Source organism: Mytilus edulis, chromosome 14 (assembly GCF_963676685.1).
Source record: "Mytilus edulis chromosome 14, xbMytEdul2.2, whole genome shotgun sequence".
NCBI lineage: Eukaryota > Metazoa > Mollusca > Bivalvia > Mytilida > Mytilidae > Mytilus > Mytilus edulis.
This window is the reverse complement of record NC_092357.1, coordinates 2,827,648-2,841,001: the sequence shown is the minus strand read 5'-3', so window position 1 is coordinate 2,841,001 and position 13,354 is coordinate 2,827,648. Positions and strand designations below refer to the sequence as shown.

General features: G+C 31.3%; 1 protein-coding gene across 1 annotated transcript; it reads left to right on the top strand.

The window, feature by feature from the left end:
• Positions 1 to 6,198: 6,198 nt before the first annotated feature.
• LOC139503229 (SCAN domain-containing protein 3-like) lies at positions 6,199 to 9,252 on the top strand. The gene is made up of 3 exons (XM_071292988.1): positions 6,199 to 7,524; positions 7,916 to 8,248; positions 8,597 to 9,252. Exons 1-3 carry the CDS (start codon positions 7,081 to 7,083, stop codon positions 8,879 to 8,881), a joined length of 1,062 nt encoding a protein of 353 aa, XP_071149089.1. The 5' UTR covers positions 6,199 to 7,080; the 3' UTR covers positions 8,882 to 9,252.
• Positions 9,253 to 13,354: the final 4,102 nt, after the last annotated feature.

Here is a 13,354-nt window from a genome sequence, read left to right as displayed (position 1 = left end):
ATGAAATGTCAGGGTCAGGTCAGCTCAACCTGATAGACCAGTAGACCTTGCAAGATACTCATATTTCTCGTATGAATTGTTTTACATTGTCATTTCGGGGCCTTTTATAGCCGACTATGCAGTATGGGCTTTGTTCATTGTTGAAGGCTGTACACAGTACAGTGACCTACATGTATAGTTTTTAATTTGTGTGTTATTTTGGTCTCTTGTGGAGAGTCGTCTCATCATGCTCATTGGCAATCATACCAGTGTAACCGCATCTTCTTTTTTTATATCATACATGTATATACAAAAAATTTATCCAATTACAAAATGTACATGTACTTGTATAAGAGAACATCTCACTGTTATAAAAACAGTATTTTTTTACAAGTAGTCACTAAACAATGAAATGAGGTCAGGTGCAATGGACATATAATGACAGGCTGAAACTTCATAACATATTAGCTATCTGAATACCGACAAGATAAGAAGCATCCAGCTCTTTTAGCTGTTAAAATGTAAAGCTTTATAAAAAAGTTTACGTCATCAGCCCAAGATTGTAATACCTATGTCCTGCATACAATCAACTTTAAATGACTTTTGTGGAAGGCAAGACAATAAAATGATACTTTGAAGTACATGTATTGTTTAATATTTTTGACTAGTATAAAATGCCAGTTTCAGAATGAACATTAATTTAGATGATAGATTATATTTATATACTGTATGTACATTCAGATCGCGACTCTTATATAAGTACAGCAAGCAGTCATTTGACATCAACCAACGTCCATGCAAGGGCTGTAAATGCAGTCAAGGTCATTAAAAACTTCCGTCATCATGACACTTACCAATAGTGACCGACCACGACAGACCCTCATGGGTAATCAAGGTTGTGTAACACCCCCTGGTGGTACATATAGCTAACAATAGGATTGCAAGCATTAACTTCTATAAATTTCACACAAACCAGATATTCTCAATATCCAAATTCATATAAATTTATTATCCAAGGTATTCATGAATTCAGATATGATGCACTATTGATATTCACTAAAACTGATTTTTTTATTAATCCAATTTGCTATTTTTGAATAACTATTCAAGGTATTTCATAGAATTCAAATATGATGCACTATGATATTAATATTCCCAGAAAACTTTGAATTCTCTCAATTCTAAATTATTATTTCAATTTCAAATAAATTAATTATCGAAGGTATTCACTGTCATCAAATAATGTAGTCTTTCTTTCAAATTGTAAGTTTGCTATTTGTACAATGCACACTTTTCTTCTTGTCCAATTTGATATGAAATCCCAACAACATCATGGCATATTGCTGTAAGCCCTATTTGTTATTTCCAACAACAATATTAATAAGTCCATTAATCCACTGTTTCACAATTTACAGTTACAGGTATGCGAGATACTTTAGTGTCACCTATACATGCTATATGTATTTCCTTTTTTTGCCGGCTTCATAATTTGGCTGGGAATCATGCTCAAACCAATGTGAATTCTACAAACGAAAAAACATAAATTAAGAATAAAGTATTGAAACTTATCTAATATTGTATAATTACATGTATCATGATTATTATTACTTAATAATTCTTTAAATTTATATAGAAGATAATACTCATGAATAAATACTAGAGATCATAATTGTCTTGACAACAAAGTTCTATGATGTGCACAAATGAATTTATGAGACTTATACAATTGAATTTATATGTCTTGTATGAGAAGAAGAATAAAACCCTTTTTTGGGGGTTCTATTTCAAAAAAATATGTTCTCTCTTTCTACATTAATGTTTTCTTAAGTGTGTCACTTCATTGAAGGGTTACTGTTTAATTGAGGCTAACACTAATAGTCTATACAAGATTGTTTTAATCAATTATTTAAAGCCAGACAAAGTTATTTCACTGTAAAACATAACAGGTGATTTCTTTGGATCATTTTAATAGGAAATAAATACTACAAAGATGACCAAAAAAAAAATGCACTGTTGACTGTTATTTTGTGTCATGAATGAATAAACCTTTTTTTTTATGATGTAAATCATGAAATGTAGAATCTTTGTTCAAAGGTTAACCCTTTCTTTAATTTAAACATTTTTAGCAATCTAAAAAAGCTAGTATTTCCTTCTTATGATTAATAGCAGTAAACTTTGAGTTTGATTTGACATCTTAAATGTTACCCAGTATACTTTTTACTAATTACAGCTTGTATTAAATAATGCTTTGTAGTTTATTTAACCAGACAACATATTTTCTTTACTTTATATCAGTTATTTACCCATTTTTATGTTGATATATCAATACTTGGCTGCATGACTTAGACATGTTAGATAAACTTTTAAAACTTTTAATATAATATCCAAAATAAAAGATTATATCCTGTTGTTTCATATTTTTCATAATTTTAAATTACTTTCAATTATAAATTTATCCACAATTTGAAAAGGACATTTAAAATTTATTAATATCATTATATAAAATTATCTTCAATACCTATGACATTTTAATTTTCATCCCTCAAGGCAATACACTCATGAAACTGTTGTGTCTTAATTTGTTTATTACATATAACATGTATATAAGAAGTCCTGATAATTAACTTTTCAGTGTTAACATCCTGATTATTACCTTTTCTAATATCACATTTACATGGTCATGAATTCAGGCTCAGTAAATATATTTTTAAAATTATTTATTTTGAAGATAAATTAAACATGTAAAACATGTTTAGTATGTTTTAAACCAAATTGATCTGAGCATGGAAGTAATATTCAAATATAACTTCCATGTGAGACATACAGTACGGGTAGGGACTTATTTTTATGGATGCCTTAATCCGTCTAGATGTCAGACTGGTCGGACAGTTGTCCCAGTGTAATAAACACCTGCTGTGCAATATCCAAGTGGAAGGTCGTAAATCAATCTGTACCAGCTTGATTAGAATTAAATTTTACCTGTACAGATATATTAGTATTTATGGAGGATAGATAAATGTAAAATATTGTTTTGTATTCAAAGAGAAAGAATTAAAATTAAAATTAAATATAAGAAATTAAATTAAAATTAAATATAAGAATAAAAATTAAAATTAAATATAATTTTATTTTTTTTATAATTTGAAAATAAAATAAAGACGATTTTTAACAATATATTGTGTTGCCAATTATTTCAATAGTTTTGTGCCAATAAACTATTTTGTATTTGTATTTGTAAACCGTACATATTTCATCTAATTCAAAATAATAAGCCTAATAACAACCAAGACTGTTTTCAATAGAAGTTTAAATCAAATTGTTGAGACTTCAATCCCGTAAATTATACGAGTTTTCGTTGATGGTTATATTATTTCCCGCTTTTAACGTCCTGTTCCTTTATATGTTATTATAAGAAACTCATTTTAAGTATAAGGCCAACATATCGTATTTATGAAATATGTATAGGCATTGTGAATTAAGTTGTTTTCCTTTTGATACAACTTTCCCCGTCGGAGCCTCTACATCTATTCACACCTGTCAATCATTTCTCGCAAGTGAAACATTTTGGTCAGACAGATCACTCGTGCTTTCTATTTTGACATATTTCCCGTTAATCTCTTTAAAAGTCAAGCAAATGGTTTCCTTTAATACAATATTTATAACGCCGAGATCATATTTCGATTCCTATTTTTTTTTATTTTATTTAAAATTGACAATTGTTGACACTCGAGATAAGATGCCTTTCTATTTTCATGTCTGAAATTTTTTATGAAGATCGCCGGTGTTATAAATATATTTTACAAATTGTATCAAATCGATACACGAAAATCAAAGTTTAACCTTATATAGTTTATTGACTAAATGCACATTTATATCCCAGAGTCATCCCAATGGGGTTGAAGGCTAGTCGTACTAGTCGTGATCAGCTGTCTTTACTTTTTCGTCGTACTTCTAGTCATTCTAAAGCTCGCGCAGTCAGTATGATTTTTTAAATCGATGTTGTATTATTTCCGAAGTTTAAAGGAGGTCTCAAAATAGATTATTTAAATGGGAATCCGGGAAATGACTGATAAAAATAAAACAAAAAATAGTTAAAGAAGACTAAATCGTGTTTTGATTATACATGTATGTAAATCGATTAAATTTCTATTCTGGTAAATCGATCAAGAGCCTCAAAACTAAAGCACAATACTGTCAATCATTCCACATCAAATTTAATCATGAATGAATTTTCCCACGGTCGGTCAGTAAGATCACCTGTGTTTACTGTTACGACATTTCCCGCCATATAAAAATCTCGTGCAGTGGACAAAATCGATCTTTAATATCTTTTATTAGCATTCAATATTATTGTGAGTGGAGTCAAGTTAAAGTTCAACCACGTGCACACGCTGTTGATCACTGATATGTGTATCATGGAATTGTCTTTTCACGGCATTTTTTTTTTTAGATTGCTATAAAAAATATAACAAATAAATTTCCTTTTTTACATGGATTGTGCGTAAATTAATATTATGCAATTAAGTTGGGGATTTCGGGGTTAACCCTTTCGGGATCTGGGAATTCTTTTTTTCGCGATGTCGGGATTTAAATTTATTTAAGTTCGGGACCTTGGAACTTCGTGTTTTTAAGCCCGGGATTTCGAGATCCGGACCCCTTTTACCCCCTACCCTCAAATGCAGATCAATTACATTAATTTAGCATAATGAATAAACACGGAAATCTTAAAATAAACTTATGCCCGGGAAGAATCAATATTTTCTTCTAGTGTTATTATAATTTGCGTTCTATTTTAGTTATACATCTCCAACTTTCGGACAATATTTGTTTACAGTAAAAAGCAAAAACTACAAAGAATCATCAAGCTACTAATAATATTCAAGTATTGCTCACTGTAATTATTTTTATCTCGGAACTGACACAACACAAAATGAATATTAAATACAAATTATAGAAATATTTTGCATGTGACCGCGTCAAACTAAAACGTATGCAGCAGCACTTGAGACAGCATTCTGCTAATCAATGGATTTACGTGGAAAATAAATCAGTAAAATAAAAATATCCGTAAACTTCAAGAAATAGAATACATGTAAAAATATATATATTTTAAAAAATTTATGCAAACAAATAAAAGATACAAAAAAAAAAAAAAAAAAACGAAAAGGAAAAAATAATTTTTAGGAACAAAGAAAATAAATAACAGTTGAAATATCAAAACCATAATTAACAAAAATAGGCTATTTTTATTAAACAAAGTTTTCTCCAGTACTTCACCTGTAAAAATATTTTATGTCAAATACGATGTAGAACTAATATAATCAATAGAGTGACTGAGAGGTAAAAATTACAGGTAATCTGATTCTGAAATCAGTGAACCGTAATTCTAGCAACACGGATTAAGATGAAAGGACCATTCACACCTGGATCTGTTGATTAATGACCATACTACCTACCATAAAAATGTCGGATTATTCATATCCGACTAGACGGATTAAGACATCCATAAAAATAAGTCCCTACCCGTACTGTACCATGTAGTTAATTAAGTTAATTTTTGTAATTCAATATCTATAAAATTCATAAAATGCTTAAGTTTAGGCCATGTTTACATAACAAAATATGCTTACAGATAGATTTTTTGTATCCTCCCACATACATGACGTACTGAATGTTTCAACATATGAAATTAAATATAAATAAAATATTTTAGTAATTTGGAAAAGGCAAAATACATGTATCTGAAATCAGATGTGATTATACATGATGAAAGGAGATGTGGAATATACATGTATATGTTAGCGGCAATAAGTGAAATTAGGCATTAAGCTTAAATCCTAGGCAATAAGCTAACGCCTGGGCATTAAGTTATTGCCTGAAATTTCCAGGCATTAAGCTTATTACCTGAAATTTGGTGATGATTATTCATCCTATTGCCGAACATGATTTTAGGCAATAAGTGAAATTTTAGAATTTAGGTGTTTTTAGCATGTTTAGTGATTTTTCTTGAAATAAAGTATTTTCTTAATTATATTCCTAATATTATATGCCTTTATCTGACAAATCTTCAAATTTTAGTACTTTTCTTATTTAAAACAGAATTAACTCATACTTTTTTGTGGAAGTATAAAAAAATGAAAAAATAAAAAAGTGATTGTATCCCATAAAAAAGGGGAGATTCTATATAATCCTTATAATAATTATTTGAAATGTTTACACTTCACTGGTCAAGCTGGTTTGAACTGGTCAAAAGTAGACAAAATTAAGATATGATTTTTTGCTCATACCATTTTATTGGATAGGTAAATTTTCTTTGTTGAAATATTTCTTAAATGCCCTCAGGCCATCTTGTCTTTTTTCACTTCTTTATCTGGATTATTCGCATTAAGTGACACCATGTCTATTGAGGAAAAATTCCTTGAATCTTTGAGGTCTAAATTCGAATCGGGGAAAACAAGGAGCATATACCCTAGAGTAAAGTACCATGATCTTTTGGCAAAGATTAAACTTTTGGATTCATCAGAAAAGAAATTGACAAAAGATTACTACAATTTAAGAAGGTATGACATTTTTAACATTGGTGGTTTTGAGAGGTTGATAACTAAAGTCAGCGAGAATGACGAGGGAAATTTCAAAATGTATGTCTTCCTAGAGGAACTCTATGGTATTTTGGAAAAGGCACATAAAGAAACAGGTCATGGCGGCAGAGATCGCATGATAAAACAACCAAATAATGGATATGCTAACATTTCACGTGATGCAATTGAATTATTTCTGTCAATTTGTGAAAATTGCAATATGAAAAAAAAACATATAGGGAAAGGAGTAGTAGTGAAACCCATTTTATCTAAAGACTTTAACAGTAGAGGACAAGTTGATTTGATGGATTTTCAATCAAACCCAGATGGAAACTATAAATGTATTATGGTATTTCAAGACCACCTTACAAAATTTTGTATCATTAAAGCCCTTACCTCAAAATGTGCATCAGAGGTGGCTTTTAATCTAATTGATATTTTTACAATTTTTGGTGCGCCCCATATACTGCAAAGTGACAATGGTCGGGAATTCACAGCTTTGGTCATATCCGAGTAAAAATTAATGTGGCCAGAACTTGTTATCGTTCATGGGAAACCGAGACATCCTCAATCACAGGGTAGCATTGAGCGATCAAATGGAGATATCCATGACATGCTAACTACATGGTTGAGGGACAATGAATCAACAAAGTGGTCAATTGGTATCAAGTTCGTCCAGATTCAAAAGAATTCAGCTCTAAACAAAGGCATTGGACGGTCCCCCTATGAAGCCTTATTTGGTAAATGTGCAACAATTGGATTAACATCAGAAACCAAAATTCCGACAGAAATATTGATGACCTTAGAAAAGGAAGAGGACTTACTTAAGCTCCAGACAGAGTCTTTAAATGATCAACCAGTAACTGAAAATAAAACAGAAAACATTGTCGATGCCTTCGATATACCAGAATCTATTGCAGAACCAAATGTGGAACCTTCTACTCCAATCACTGATGAAACGCAAAAGGTAAGTTGAAAATAGTCTCAGAAATATTAAAAGAAAACACGACTCTTTAATCCGGGCAGGAGCTTGAACTTAAGTACTTCCATGTAATATAAAACAGATAAACCACAGGAATGATATTCGGAGCTTAAGAAAAAAAGAGTCTGCTTCCTATGAGTTTGTGTTGAAGGCCGTATGGTTACCTATAGGTCTTATCTTATATACTATACTGTCTCTAGCGGACAGTTGTCCTATTGACAAGCATACCACATCTTCGTATTTTTAAATTGAGTGTTTGATCATTTTGAACAAAAACACTTTATTACCACAAAACTGTAATTAAATTTTAAAAACTGATGTATGACCACACCAAATGATTTATTTTACCTTATTATTTATGGAAACTATTTTTCAGGATGTCTTACAGTGCTATGTATGTGAAAAGGATACATCTGGAGCTCATATGTGTATTAAATGTGACAAACACATTCATGTTATATGTGGTACTACTGTAAGTGAAGAGGGATACGGTTCAAAGGTGGTTTGTCCAAATTGTAAAATTGATACCAACAGAGTTCGACATCGTTCTGGAGCCATGGACAGTCAAATGAAGCAGGCAAACACTATGATAGCCAGGAGCAAAAAGGAACTAGGGACGGCAGAAGTTGGGCAAACAGTTGCCGTACCAATACCTATGTTTGATAGAGGGAAGGGTGACAGTAGAAATTTACTCGGCCGAGTCATTGAGGTAAGATATTTAATCAAAAGTTTGACTGCATCATTTAATATGTCATGTTTATTAAATACTAAACAGAAAGAAAACCAGTAAAAGTAAATATCAATGTAGGAAAGGGTTTATGGGACCAGGCCCCTCCCCCACTTTATGAAAAATCCAGAATCTGCACCTGACGAAAATCAGATGCGGATTAATGCCACAAAGACAGTTGAAAATCACCATATGCAACACGAATTCATTTCATAATTTGCAAAATGCAAACACCTAATTAATTCTACTCTCAGAAATAATTCTTTATCGATATTTTAATGAAAATAATCAAACTGCCTGCAAAAGAATTTTATCTGTTTATTTTTTCAGGTCAATGATAAGGGCAAGGCTACAAGATTTGGACAACTTCTAGGAACATTTGGAACAAATGAGATGGGAATATGTAAACAAAATTTAATTCTGGAAGAGGAAATTAATTGTGAAACAACTTTAAGTGTACGTGAGGCAGCAACCCATCAGTCATTATCCGGAGGTCAAGGATTTTTCAAATGTTATTGTAAAACTAAATGTTTAAGTAACCGGTGCAAATGCAAGAAAAACGGGAGAAAGTGCAATAGTCGGTGCCACAGTTCAACAACTTGTGATAACAAATGATTTTAACACACATTTGTATCAAGTTTTCATGTTTTATAAGTAATATTTGATGAGTTTTAATATAAAAACATATTTTATCTGTGATTTTATTTCCAGTAGATGACATTTTAAACTTCAGTTCTCGTAATTTTGTTTAGTAACAAATGTATAATTTTTATTTAATTGAATAAATGTCTTTTATTTACTCGCATTTATACTTTAGGCATTAAGCTTAATGCCTGGACACATTTTTCAGGATTTAAGCTTAAATCCTAGGATTTAAGACTAATGCCTAACATCATTTAGGCATTAGACTTAATGCCTAGGCGTTAGCTTATTGCCTAGGATTTAAGCTTAATGCCTAATTTCACTTATTGCCGCTAACATATATATCAATGATATAGCAACCAAACAATGAAGTAGTCAAAGCACAATTTAACACATGTAGAAAAATATGACTGTTGAATGGAAAGTCCTTTAACAGTGGAATAAATTAAAAGACACTTGAAATATGTTTAAAAGGAGATGATTGGTATATATATATATATATATGCAAAAGAGACAGCAGCCCCAAGACCAAAACAAGTTAAAAGGCATAATTGAATTTTGACTAACCATGCTAACCGGGCAAATGTTATATAAAAAGTTAAACTGACAGAGTTCACATGAAAATAAAAAGTTAAGGCCACACTGATTTGATTAATAGTTCTTTTGATTGATAATATAAGACATGCTTTAGAATTATAAAATATATCCATGTTTTGTTAATCATGACTCAGAAATTATTTTAAAAATATACTCAAACATGCTAGTTTCACATTTTACACATAAATATTTACTTTGTCATAATATTCAACTTGAATTTTCTCAATTTAAAAAAAATCCAGTTAGAAATATTTCAAGCAAATTTAGGATGAGTCATGCAGTTTTCAATACATAAGCATACAAGTCAGGACAGGAGCCTGTAATTCAGTGGTTGTCGTTCGTTAATGTGTTACATATTTGTTTTTCCTTCATTTTTTTTATGTAAATAAGGCTGTTAGTTTTCTCGTTTGAATTGTTTTTCATTGTCTTCTCGGGGCCTTTTATAGCTGACTATGCGGTATGGACTTTGCTCATTGTTGAAGGCCATATGGTGACCTATAGTTGTTAATGGCTGTGTCATCTTGGTCTCTTGTGGACAGTTGTCTCATTGGCAATCCTGCCACATCTTCTTTTTTATATACAATATAAATATAGGTTTTGTAGTATAAGGCCATCCGGCAAAATTAAAACCATTGTGAATGCCCCACATCATCATGTAGGGTTTAACACAGTAAGACGATGAACACGGGTGGATCCAGCCATTTAAAAAAGGGGGTCCCAACCCAGGATAAAGGGGGGGTCAAACTAAATGTACCCTTTCAAATGCAATTGATCTTCTAGTCTAAATAATTATGACGTCTTGTGTCGAAGTAAGGCGTCAAAGAAAAAAAATATAATAGCCATTCAAGACGTCATAATTATTTGGACTATTGATCTTCCAAAAAAAGGGGGGTTACAATCCCGGGAACAATTTTTACAAGCCCAAATTCTTACTTCGCTTTTGAACATGCTACTATATATATACATAGAAAGATGTGTAATATGCACGAGTGAGGTGATATAGAGAAACCGATATAGAACGTCGATTCATACCTGAAACATGAGGATAGGCACGAAATGTGCACATTTTCGCTTCAAAATCGTGGATCCATGATTATTCTGATAGACATGCTTTAAAATATTGTTCATTTATACTCACCGATTGAAATTTCCAAGTCATCCGTTATATTGTATGTAGTTTCCCTTCTACATATCAACCATGGCATGTCTACGATTTTTTGTAAAGTTTGCAGACCCGCTATTTCTGCCGACAAGGGTACAATAACGTCAAATCGTTTACGGGTGAAGAATATGATTTCCGTTTCTAACAAAACTTGACAGATTTGATTTATTATCGTCGGGAAATGTCCCTAATGGATAGCAATTAAAATTAATCAGCTTTATTATTCTGTATGATATATGTAACTTAGTCATATTCTTTTAAATTTACTTCAGGTACCCCGACGTAGCAATTTGAAATTAAGACAATTAAATCAATCTTCTGCAATAATATTTTAATTCTATTTTTAAACGAAGGCTTTATAAAAGACTCTTGAATAGACTGAATAAAAAATAAAGATAAACCGTCAAACGCACAAGTCCGCCACAAATGAACAGACATAATTATAATGCCATACACGGAATACGACAAAAGACATAGAACGATCGCAAAACAAATTTTAAAAAAAACCAACAACAACATAAGATGAGGGATCATATAAATTATGGGTAATTTCACAACTGTATCACCAATACGTGACACTTAAATAAAATACATTTATCCATTTATCCTGTATCAAACTTTGAGAAGGTGCACCTTAGACGTGTACACATTGTTTTAACATTAGCAACCGTCACACTAAAATATTTGTATTACATATTTGCCGACTGTAACAACCCATGAAATGTTTGTTTTAAACATTTTACGACTGTGGCAACCTTTTAAAAGTTGTAATGAACATTTAATGACTGTAACAACCTTTAAAAAGTTGTAACAAACATTTTACGACTGTTACAACTCTAAAAACATTGTAACAAACATTTTTTGACTGCTTAAACTTCTGAAAAGTTGACACAAACAAATTTCAACTGTCCCAACTATAAAAAGGTTGGGACAAACATTACACAACTGCCACAACTTTTAGAAAGACTGTTATAAATAGTATTTGGCTGTGACAACGCCGTAAACCACTGCAACAGTCCTAAAATTACTGTTGATAGCATTTAATGTTTTTCACAACCCATAAAAGTGTTGGGACAGACATAATTTAACTGTAACAACGAAATAAGGTTGATTTGACAGTCTTCTTCAGTCTTCCACAGACTAAAATAGTCGTACAATGACTGTTACTGGTATGGACAGTTGTTTTTTTCGTCCAGTAGTGTTACCTTACAAAACATTGCACAACTGTCATAGGAATGCGTTTCTTATGTGATCATGGTTCCTACTCCATTTTCAACTTCTTCAAACCTAAAAACTGAAGGGAAATGCCACTTGTAAAATGTATTAACATCCAGCTTTTTGTTCTAGTCCGTCATTGAAAGCTAACCTCACTTAGTTTCTATAACTCTGATAAATCTTTGCTTTGCTATTTACATGGACGTTTTATATTGCCGACATTCATAACTTATGGAATCCATAGTATTTCATAAAGAATATTCCAAAAAAGCATGCGGTGCGCAGATGATGCAGATATGAGGCTTATATATACAATTGTATATGCATTGTTTGCAAATAAATTTTGTTTTCCGAATATTTCATACTAAAAATCGTTAATCTGCTTGAACCCCAGTCCAATTCCCACTTTACGCACATTGCATCTTTGGTATATTTCTTTTCCCCCTTCCACACTACCTTTGTTTTTTTTAAATTGTTCTTATCCAGACCATTCAGCTTATGATTCTGAAATACAAAGAAATGATTTCAAAGATCTGGTGAACCATCTAGAATAAGTGTGGTGTCATCAGCAAAGTGTGATAAAAAAGATTCTTATCCCATTACTTTCAACACATAACAAAACAACCTCCTTGATTGATAAAAAAAACTGGTGGATAATAATTCTATGTTACCGCTGATTTAGTATATGACTTGTGTAGAAAGTTTTGAGTGTTTTATGGAATATCTCAAGTTGAAATAATCAAACACTTGTATTAAATTCTGCTTAAAATTGACGAAACAAATTGTATCCTGTTTGCAATGCAACAGTGTTTAAAAAACTGATAAGAAACATTCATGTTTCTTTGAAGGGGGGACTTGAATTTATTTTCCTTCAATGTCACACTTGGAAAATAGTAAAGAGAAATTCTAATTTTTCAATCCAGGTTCCCCAATGAAATAAATGATCAGTTTCTTATATGATAAGTGAATAAATCATTATTCATTAAACATTTATCTATTTGTAGGGAAATGACACTTGTAAAATGCAATAACATCAAACTGTTTGTTCTAGTCCGTTGTTGAAAGCTAACTTTCTACAGTTCTGAAAATGTTTAAGTTTTTGGTAGGGTTCGTGTTGCTTAGTCTTTAGTTTTTTATGTAATGTTTTCTGTACTGTTGTTGGTCTGTTTGTCTTTTTATTTCTGGTAATGACGTTGTCAGTTTATTTTCGATCTATGAGCGTAACTTTCAACTGTTTTCTGTTTTTTTTATAGTTTGGTATGATATATTCACTGCATGATAAATTGTTCTTCTGAGTAACAAGTTGTCTCTGTTTTAGAATTTCAGTAAACATTCCAGCTTTTTCAACCAATTTAGGACTTTTTTTGTTGATATATTTTGTTTCTCTCTAAGTTCCCTTCCTTCATTTAACCATTGTGTCTTTAAACTTGATATGTTACACCACTGTCCATGGTAAAGACAGGTTTAATCTC